The sequence below is a fragment of the Hipposideros armiger genome, unplaced genomic scaffold (genome assembly GCF_001890085.2).
Source record: "Hipposideros armiger isolate ML-2016 unplaced genomic scaffold, ASM189008v1 scaffold_107, whole genome shotgun sequence".
In the NCBI taxonomy this organism is placed as follows: domain Eukaryota; kingdom Metazoa; phylum Chordata; class Mammalia; order Chiroptera; family Hipposideridae; genus Hipposideros; species Hipposideros armiger.
This window is the reverse complement of record NW_017731457.1, coordinates 2,778,933-2,789,553: the sequence shown is the minus strand read 5'-3', so window position 1 is coordinate 2,789,553 and position 10,621 is coordinate 2,778,933. Positions and strand designations below refer to the sequence as shown.

General features: G+C 50.1%; 1 protein-coding gene and 1 long non-coding RNA gene across 2 annotated transcripts in view; one reads left to right on the top strand and one right to left on the bottom strand.

Annotated features, from left to right (window-relative positions):
- The window catches only part of LOC109385041 (uncharacterized), a 68,689-nt gene that overhangs the window by 24,982 nt on the left and 33,086 nt on the right, over positions 1 to 10,621 (bottom strand). The gene's annotated exons all lie outside the window — the stretch shown is intronic.
- SSC4D (scavenger receptor cysteine rich family member with 4 domains) overlaps positions 3,035 to 10,621 on the top strand; it is an 18,247-nt gene continuing 10,660 nt past the window's right edge. The window contains exons 1-6 of the mRNA XM_019646892.1: positions 3,035 to 3,217; positions 5,220 to 5,419; positions 7,630 to 7,665; positions 7,901 to 8,206; positions 8,944 to 9,021; positions 9,808 to 10,122. Of these exons, the coding sequence (XP_019502437.1) occupies positions 5,254 to 5,419; positions 7,630 to 7,665; positions 7,901 to 8,206; positions 8,944 to 9,021; positions 9,808 to 10,122 (901 nt within the window). The 5' untranslated portion in view covers positions 3,035 to 3,217; positions 5,220 to 5,253. The remainder of the gene's footprint in view (positions 3,218 to 5,219; positions 5,420 to 7,629; positions 7,666 to 7,900; positions 8,207 to 8,943; positions 9,022 to 9,807; positions 10,123 to 10,621) is intronic.

Below are 10,621 nucleotides of genomic sequence, written 5' to 3'. Positions count from 1 at the left end.
CCCATGTGAGGATCAAACTGGCAACCTTGGTGTTATCAGCACCATGCTCTAACGAGCTATCTGGTCACCTCACCTCTGGACTTCTTAAGTAGGATAAAACCCTTTTTGAGTGACTTTGATTTGTGTTTTCCATTACTTGTAGCCAAAAGCACCATCAGTGACAGAATATCAAACGCTGCTGAGATATCAAGTAATACAAAGACAATGAAGCAGCTGTAGTTGTCCCCTGGTATCTGCTCTCCCTTCTTTGCAGTAAAAGAATTCTGACTTGGGCTGTGGCCATGACGAGACGTTCTAGCTATGAGACTGAGCAGAAGAGTTGTGGTCATCCCCTTGAAGGAAGGAGCAGGAGTATGCCGTCTGTTTCTTCTTTCTTTCCCTTTTCATTGTGTTATGAACTGAGTATGTCCCTCCAAAATTCATGTTGAATCTCTAACCCCAAATGTGACTCTATATGGAAATAGGGCCTTTGGCGGGTAGTTAAGATTAAATGAGATCATAAGGGTGGAGCTGTGATCCCATAGGATTAGTGTCCTTAGAAGAAGAGACCCCAAAGAGTGTCCTCCCCTTCCATGTGAAGACACATCAGAAGGCAGCCAACTGCAAACCAGGAAGAGGGTCCTCATCAGGAACCAAACCCTGCCAGAATCTTGATCTTGAACTTTCCAGCCTCCAGAACTGTTGAGAAAATAAATTTCTGTTGTTTAAGCTACACAGTCTATGGTATTTGGATGAGGCTAGACTTTAGTGGATATCTGTTGGGGGTTTTCTGGGAAAGCCTGATCTGACGGACATATTGGCTGAAAGAAAAGCTTGATGGCAGAGGCTGGAGCAGCTCTCTTGGATCATGAGAAGGAAGCTCCGTATTAAGCATGGCAGAGCAAAAAGAGAGAAGTAATCTAGACCCTTAGGACTTATAAGTGAGACAGAAAAATACAATTGGATATTGTTGAAGTCTGTTATTTTCTGGTGGGTTATAGTACTGCTCAACAAATATTCATCCTTTCTCCTCCTCCCTTTTCTGGGAGGTGTATATTTTCCCTGCTCCACTGATAGATCACAGACTTGGCCATGTGACTTGCTTTTAGACAATAAAACATGAGCAGATGGGATGTGTATCATGCCTAAGCAGAGGCTTTAAATGTGCTTGCACAGTTTTGCTTGGTCTTTGGGTTTCTGCTTTGGAGGAGCATTCCCCAGGTAACTGCTGTTCCTTTCCTGGGTCCTGGAATGAGAGACACATAGAACAGACCTGCACCCAACCCACAGTCTGAACAAGAGCCATTGCAGCCAACATGCAGAACCATGGAAAGAAAGTAATTACTGCTATAAGCCATTGCAACTTAGGCGTTGTTTGTTCTGCATGTTATCACAGCAAAAAGTGATGACTACAGGTTCTCTCTGTTACTGTACCAGAGCTCATATTCTCACTAAAACAAGGAATGAAATTTGTCCTTTGCATCTCATGACACGGAGATCAGTGGGGACCTTAGGAAGAGTTCCCTCACTGGAGTGGTGAGGACCAAAGGCAGACTGGAGCAAGCTGAAGTAAGGGAGAGGTCAGGAAGGGGAGATGTGAGCGCGGACAGCTCTTTAGAGAAGTTTGACTGTGATGGAGAGGAGAGGTGGGCATTAACTGGGGGAGTGGGGAATGCAGAAGCACTGCTCTGCCCTGGAGAAAACTTGTTGAGGAGCTGTGAGGAATGCAGTCAGCTGACAGCCTCCAGTCTAGCGCCTCCTGGATGGACTGCAGCATTTGAGTCAAGACCACACTCTTCCCAGGCATCTCCCAGCCAGTGATAGAGCATGGCAGGGATACCAGGGCCTGGCCATTTCTACCTAAGACCCAACCAACACAGGTTAAAAGAGTTTTCCCTTGTTTGGTTTTAAGGACAGAGAGCTGAGTATGCTTAGAAGATAGAAGAATTCGGTTGGGAAAGAGCAGCTGGCTATGGAAGAAAGAAGCCGTGCAGATGGCGAGAGGGAGGTCCCTGCGAAGGCAGAAGGAGATGGGGTCTGGACTGCGGGGGAGCAGTTCCTCAGGCCAGAGGAGGAAGGAAGAGGCAGGAGGAAAGCAGGGATGGGAGCAGAGTGATGGCAGACCTCCCATCAGAGTTTTCTTTTTCCCCAAAATAGTGGGAAGCAAGTTCAAGCCTGAGAGCCAGGAAACTAAGTCCCGAGAGGTGCTTGTGCTGTGTCTTTGTTTTTTGGTCTTGACCTTGGTCCCACTCCTGTACCATAAATAGTTTCAGCTGGACCCCTGGTCCCCAAACAAGTTTGAGCCTCAGGGGCTTTTCAGAAATATACTTTTAGGGGGACCTCCTCCCTGAACTGCTGGATGGGAATCTCTGGGGCAGAAGCGGTGGGGGCAGGAATCTGTATATATATTTTTAAACGTGCCCTTGGGGGCAATGGGATGCACAGCCACGTTTGGGAACTATCCTTTGGGGCCTCAAGGATCCCTCCAGCTCTGTGGTTCCAGCCAGAAGGTGCGGAATTCCAGCACAGCATTTTATTGAAGCTACAAACTATAGAATAAGCTACATGTCACTTCCTGTCACCTTTAACTACAGAATCTCCAAAGGTACCAGAACTCAAGGGGAACCGTAGTAAGGCAAAAACCAGCTATAAAATCACAGGCCCTGCCTACGTGGGAAGCCCACTGTGTACAGTCTGGCTCCTGCAACCATGTTTCCAAACCCTCAGGTGGTACGTGGGTCAGGGGACTCCCCAGGCAACAGGACTAAGGGTTGGATGGGGCTGTCACAGGAGATCAGGGATGCTTGGCTGCCCTGCAAAGGGGTGGAGACCTATCCAGGCCTTTCTGAAACCTGAGCCCTGGGGTGAGGAGGAAGGGGAAGGAGGGGCTGCCTGGCCCTGAGAGTCCAAGCCAGCCCCCCAACCCCCATAGCTCCTCCTCTGCCTGGGTGCCCCTTCTCTGGGGCTTCTCCAGACCGTGCAGGCCACGTCCACTCTCCCTTTGCCTCCCTCTGCCCCTAAGGTCGGGTGGGGACAGGCTGGGGCCACCAGCCAGCTCCATGGACAGGGACTTTGCATCTGCTCACCTCCCAGCTTTGGAAAGAAAAGAAGAAAAGTCTGTGTTGATTTGCATTTGGGAGAGCCTACCCCCTCCTAAATTTCTGGGGGCAGAAAAAGTGATTTGACCTTGGATTGATTATAGAAGAAGGGACAGAAAGAGCCCAGAACATTTCCCCAGGTATGAATCCTTCACTTTTGCTGGTGTGTGTGTGTGTGTGTGTGTGTGTGTGTGTGTGTGTGTGTGTCTGTGTGTGAGACAAGTTTTCCACTGGTCAGGTGTGGATTTTCCCTCGATGATCTCCCGGACCCCTTCTGACTACTTCATTCCACGATTCTGCTGCCCTAAACTTCATCCAGTCATTCAACAAACAGTCCTGAGTACCCACCCTGGGCCAGGTGCTACCACTGAATAAGATCTGGTTCTTGCCATCAAGAGTTCACAGTCTAGACAGGGAGACAGTAATAATAATAACAATAACTACCACACTTACAGTGGGTCAGGCATTGGGCTAAACCTTTTATAAACTTTAGTTTATTTAGCCTAGCAACAAGATGTAAGTGTATTACTAATTCCATTTTACAGATGAGGACAGGGAGGCTTAGTGAGGTGAGGTCACACTGATGCTTCTAACCACTGTGTTATGCTGCCTGCCCCACTGCACTTAAAGAGACAGATCAAGGCAAAAGGTGCACTAATACAGGATGGGGAGGGAGTGGGAACGCTTTAGAGAGCTAGCTTCATGGGGGGGCAGGGAATGGTTAAGCTTCATTTTGACCAAGGTTCCCAGGGAGTGAGGCAGGAGCAGGCGTAGGGCCAGGTTTGGAGCTGGAGGTAGCAGGCTCCACAAGGTCCACTGGGAGCTCTTGGGTCAGCTGGGACTTGAGGTCAGCGGGGATCAGGATCAAGGGTGCTTCTTCCTCACTACTGGGCTGGGGTGGCAGGGATACAGTGGGGAGACCTCAGGCTTCCCAGCTAGGTTCCCTGGAAGCTGTGTGTCCACATACTCATATTGTGGGGCCTGACCTGGGGGCCAGTGTCCCAGCAGCCTGAATGGTGGGTGGCCCAAGTCCCAGGAAGGGGGGTCAGGCTCAGATCAACTACGGAGCCCCCTCAGCAAAGATTGGACTGTGGCTCCCCCTCCTCACAACTCCCATCTCCCAGCTGTCCCCAGGCCAGGCAGAGAGAGGACAAAAGCTGATTATTCCACTGGGGGCTGTCCTAGGCCCCATGAATAGGGTATTGAAAACCCTGTGTCCACATCCAGATAGGTTTTCATCCTCTCCCCAACCAGACTGTTTGTATGCCAGGGGGAAGGCACAGCCAGGGACAGGTGGGGGGTGCTGGGAGGGGTACCCATGTCCCCATACTCTCAATGTGTCCCAAACAGAACCATCCCCTGAACCAGCGACCCCCCCTTTAGTTGGTGAGGAAAGGGAGCAGGGGGGCACTTCTGGGGGTGCTGGTTACATGGTGCAAATGTTCACTGAGCTCTACACTTATGATTAATGCATTTTTTTTGTTTGTGTACCTCAATGTGAAATTTAACAAAAAAATCCTCAATGGCTTCCCACCCCAAAAAGTCAGAGCATCCCAAATAGCATTTACTGTCCCAGCCCTTCACCATTTTTGCATATTTGTGAGTCATTGAATTATATTTCCTTGATGTTTTTTTCTTTAAATTGACTCATTTCTTCTGATTTAAATTAACTTTAAAGGGCAACTTTATATTGTTCCAGTAAATGGAAAATCAGGATCCTTTTCCATAAAAAGGCACTGTAAAAAAAAAAAGGAATGAAAATAAAATAATAAATCTTTATCTATCTCCCCCTAAATGTATGTCGCTTGCCCCCAGTGGCACCAAGATCACCCTTTGGGATACAGTGTCCTCCGTCTAGAATAAACTCTGAACCTCCCGCACAGCCACGTGGACCTGTCTGGGTTTGGGCTCAGCCAACCCTCCAACCTCATCTCCCACCACTCGCTTTCACACTCTCTGCTCTAGCCAGACCTGACTCCTCATTAGCTTCAGTTTGCGATCCTGTCCTTCTCATCTCCCAGCTGTTGCTCCTTCTGCTGTCTCCACTCAGCATGGCAAAGCCAAGTAGAAATGTCACCTCCCCCTGAAGCTCTCATGGGGCCCTTCCAGCTGGAAAAAGTGACTTGGGATCTTTAATTCCAGATGTTCCAGCTGTAACTTCTCCACTGTCCCCTTGATGGAACCATCAGAAATGCCATTGACTGGCTGGATGTACAAGGAAGCGGAGATGAGAATTGGTACCCAGCCAGATGAGGAGAGCAGGGGGTGGAGGCCCGGAGACAGGAGCACTGCCCCTGCACCCCTCCCCCCTGCCCTGTCCTTTCTCCTCCTCTTGCCACTGGGTGAGTGCTAAATCCCAACCCCCAACCATTCCCCTTTCTGGATCTCAGTTTTCCCAGCTGTAAAATTATGGTGGGAGGTGGTTTGTAAATGAGGTGGTTTCCAGCATTTTTTCAGCTCTGACATTTGTCCAAGGTTGATGAAAGCTAAGGGTCTGAGTTGGGGGAGGGCTCAGTGCTGGAGGTAAGGGCTCAATGTACCTGGAGTGTGGGCAGTTAGGGGACACTGGAAACAGGGAAGGAAGGAAAGTAGGTGGGCTTACCAATGGCTATTGAAAAGGCAGCTGGTAGAATAGATGAATCAAATGACCATGGGATTATCCTAACTTAAAAAGGAATCAATGAATATCAGTTTCTTCATCTGTAAAATACGGGTACTCTAGTACATGCTTCAGAGCTTTGTTGTAAGGATTCTCTGAGGTGATGTAGGTGAAAGTGTCTGAGTACAGTAAGTAATACCCTGTGCACACGTGAGGGGCTATTATGGAGTTTTCAATTTCCCATGCAGGGCCAGTTTCCCTGCTTCCTCCTCACCTCCCAGACCACATACTCAGAATTGTATGGTGAAGAAGAGTATGACTATTTGGGTTGGAATACCAGTTCTACCCTTTGTAATCTGGCCTTAAGCAAGTTGCCTAATCTCACTAAATCTGAAATTTCCCCATCTGCAAAATCCTACCTACCTTATAAGTTTTCCTAATGATTAAGTGAGCCAGGCTACATAAAGCAGTAAGCACAGTGTCTGGTATGTATGTACATGAGAGGTGAAGCAGAAGGACTCATCTAGGTAAAGCTTTTGGGGGAAATCATAATAAATCTCAAAGCCAGTTCACAAGGTCTGACAATTAAGTTTGCAAACTCATCCTAGAAAAAGTGCTACATACCTCATTGCTGAATATCATTATGGTCACCTTCGAAGTACTCCCCTTGGGAAGCTTTTCATTGACACCAGTGCCTAATCCACCCTTCAAAGCAATTTTTTTTCTGGAATGACCATCAGAGCTCTCATTGTATTACCCTTGATGTCCTGAATGTCATCAAAATGTCTTCCTTTCAATATTTCCTTTATCTTTGGGTAAAGAAAGAAGCCATTGGGGGCCAGATCAGGTGAGTAGGGAAGGTGTTCCAATACAGTTATTTGTTTAATGGCTAAAATCTCCCTCACAGATAGTGCCATGTGAGCTGGTGCATGGCGTGATGCGGGAGCCATGAATTGTTGGCAAAAAGTTCAGGTTGTCTAATTTTTTTTTTTTTAAGCTGAGCCATCCTGCCACCTGTTGGCAGCTCAGCGGCTGCTCAGCTCGAGCTGGGACTCAAACCACTGTTGCTCAGAGCTCAAATTCTTGAGCGAGCTCTTAACCAACTGAGCCACTCGGGCGGCCCTTGTCTAACTTTTTTACGCAACCTTTTCAGCACTTCCAAATAGTAAAGTTGGTTAACTGTTTGTCCAGTTGGTACAAATTCATTATGAATAATCCCTCCGATATCAAAAAAGGTTAGCAATGTCGTTGCAACAAAGTTTGCAAACTTAATTGTCACATCTTCATACACATTTAAGGCAAAGCTACTGAGCATCTGCTGAGTAACAGGCTCTGGGCAGGGAACCCTGGGGGACACCAAGATGAGACAGGCATGGCCACATCACCAGGCAGAAGTCCTGGAAAGGGGCATGTATATGGTGCCCAGGGATTCAGAAGAATAGAGAGTACTTCTAGCTGAGGGCTTCAGAAAGGCTACCTGGAGGAGGGGGCTCCAAGCTGGGTCTTGAAGGAGCTGTAGGGCTGTCATGAGCAGGAGTAGCCAGACTTGTTCAGGCAGAGGAGAAGGGTTCAAGTCCTAGAGACAAGACTGATGGGAGATTAAGAAATAAGGTAAGGCTGGTCAGGGAAGGCTTTGTAGGGAAAGCTCAGGGATGGGACTCCTGCAAGAAATGGAGAGTCTTTGAGCAATTCCGCAGTGGAGTGGGATAAACAGATCTGTGTCTCAGGCAGATCTCTCTGGGGTGGCCCTCGGACCCATGGGAGAGGGGTGAAGCAAGGAGGCCAATTGGGTCAGTCAGGGAAAGAGATGATGAGGTTTCGGGAAAGCAGGTGTAGTAAAGAGGCGGGGATAATGGTAAGGACCCTGGTGGGAGGAGAGGTTGTGCTCCTGGGGCCAGGTAGCCAAGGGGTGGGGGAGGCAGAGGGGCCAATGCTCTCCTCACTCTGTTTCAGCCAGTGCCCTACAGCCCACTTCACTGCCCTTTCCAGGTAGGTGCCCCTGCTCCTCCCTCCTTCACCCTGTCCTGACCCCAGGTACTCAGATGCTCAGACAGAATACCTGTGTTTCTCTAGATGCCCCCAAAGGATTGTACCAGTATTCCCATTTTATAGAAAGGGAGAAATAAAACCTAAAAGGGATTGTTCCCAAGGCTCCCACTTCCTCATGGCAAGGTGGGCATCCTGTAGGTTGGACCCCCTGGTGCCAGCTCAACCCTCTCCACAGAGCTGAGGCTGGTGGGGGGTCCGAGCCGCTGCCGGGGGCGCTTGGAGGTCCTGCATGGTGGCTCCTGGGGCAGCGTCTGTGACGATGACTGGGACGTGGTGGACGCCAATGTGGTGTGTCGTCAGCTGGGCTGTGGCCTGGCACTGCCCGTGCCGCGGCCCCTCGCCTTTGGCCAGGGCCGAGGCCCCATCCTGCTGGACAACGTGGAGTGCCGTGGGCAGGAAGCTGCTCTAAGCGAGTGTGGCAGCCGAGGCTGGGGAGTCCACAACTGCTTTCACTACGAGGACGTGGCCGTCCTGTGCGATGGTGAGCATAGGCCTGTGATCTAGGAGGGCAGACAGACTGTGGCAGGCAGCAGGGCTGAAGGCTAGATAAATAAAGGGACCTCCCAGCAGTAACACTGTTCCCTGTAGAAAACCAAACCAATGGCTGCATTGCATGGTGCTGGGGAAGAGCCCCAGGCTGGCTGTCAGGAGCCCTGGGCCTCATTGGTGCTTCTGGCTCACTGTGTGACCTTGGCCTAAAACCTGCATTACTCCTTCCATGCAGGACCTTGATTATCCCAGCAGAGCCCCCTTCCCATTTTTAAAACCAGATGATTGGGGTCAACACTGGCTGTAAGGTCCACCTGGCATAGAACTGAAGCAGAAAGCTCTGAGAGGCTTTGACTTTAAGAGCAGTGTTTTTAGTTTTCAAGAAAATCACCTGGAAGATTCATTAAAACACAGATTGTGGCTCCCTCCTAGAGTTTCTGGTTCTGCAGATCTGGGGTGGGGCCTCAGAATTTACCGTTCTGACAAGAGATGTGATGCTGCTTTAAGAACTAAAAGAACTCCTCTAGAGCCACTGCTTTCTGGACTCGAGGGGCCCTTTCCCCTCTCTTAACCCCAGGGTTCCTTGCTGAGACCATTTGTGTAGCCCGAGATCTTGAGGGGCAGGTACCTTAGGAATCCATGCCCTGCCACTCACATGTCTGTGGGGGTGAGGATGAAGAACAGAAAGACCCATGTGTCCTCCTCCCTTCCACCCTGATTCCTTCCCAGAGTTCTTGCCGACGCAGCCCCCAACGAGGAAAGTGTTAACCAGTAGGGTGCCCTCTACAACTCCCCCGAATGGGAGAGGTAAGTAAGAGCAATGTGGGGGACCACCTGAGTCTTAGGAGAGGGCCCCAGAGAAGAGTTTCCCATATCTACCCTAGGTGGTGGGAAGAGAAGGATTACCGATGGGTGAGTTTGGTCATTCCCCTTCACCACTCTGCTCCCTGCACTCCCTCAGGCCGCTCTCCATCTGCATAGGGAAGGAAGATTAATTCCTGTGCAATGATTAAAAGTAGTCAGCATAAGGTTAGAGAAAGTGAGAGAGGTGAAGGCTGGAGCTTAATCTAATGGGAGAGTCAGATATGCACAGAAATGCTGATAACGATGTAGAACAAGACAATGAAAAGTACCCTAAAAGAGGGACAGAAAAGGCAAGGAAGTCCAGAGGAGAAAGGGGGTCCAATCCTTCAGAGATCAGGGAGGGCTTCCTGGAGGAAGAGTTGTTGGTGCTGCACCTGGCAAGGTGAGAAAGTTTTCACTGCAGTCTTAAATGAGGACGCAGCACAACCTAGACGCTTAGGAGAGCATTGGCAAGGGCAGGGAAGGTTGCTTTTAAGGAGGAAGTGATACAATGAAACAATCTGTTCTCTGGTCCCACAAACCACCCCCAATCTGGGCTGTGGAAGGCAGTGCCTTGAGGGTGCTAGTAGCTAGCTCCTCCTGGGTTTTAGGTCCTGGGCAACATGCAGTGTGGGTATATGGCGGGCCTGGGGCATCGTGGAAGCCCATTCGATTAGGAAGGGATGGGAGGCAGAGCCCTGTGGGATTTGCTCTTTGCTCCTTGCCTTCCCTCACCCCCGTGGTCACCAGGTGAGGGCAGCGTGCGCCTGGTGGGGGGTGCGGGCCCTTGTCAAGGCCGAGTGGAGATCCTGCACAGCGGACTGTGGGGCACAGTGTGTGACGATGACTGGGGACTGCCAGACGCCACCGTGGTCTGCCGCCAGCTGGGCTGCGGGGAAGCCCTGGCTGCCACCACTAACGCTTTCTTCGGCTATGGCACGGGTCACATCCTGCTGGACAACGTGCACTGTGAAGGTAGCGAGCCTCGCCTGGCAGCTTGCCTGAGCCTGGGCTGGGGCGTGCACAACTGCGGCCACCACGAGGATGCAGGAGCACTCTGCGCAGGTGCTGGCTCAGGGCGGTGGGGTCGGGGATGGGGGTGGGGGGTGGAGGGGTTTTGTGTGTGTGTGTGTGTGTGTGTGTGGGTCTGGGCAGGAGGGAGTTGGTGGCTTCTTCGGTGTTTCTCAGAGCAATTCAGGAAGGCCCTGAAATTACTTTTAATACCTCAGTACTGCTCTAGACGTGCCCCGGGGAACCCCAGTACTCTGTGGTGAGCTCCACAGCTGTCTAATAGGGCAGTATTGCTCTACCAATATTCCAGAATGATCTAGCAGTACCCCCAAGAATGTCTATGGATTTTTCTAGCAATTTCTAAGTACTCTTTATGGAATACTTCAAAGTAATAGTGCTCTAAATTTCCCAAGAAATACGCCATTGTAGCCCAAGAATGTTCCTATAATTACCTAGCACAGGCCTCTGTAATTTTTTATTTTTTAAAGATTTTATTGGGGAATTGGGGGAGGGGAACAGACAAGTTGCTGTCCTTTTGTTCTTCAGTCTAGTT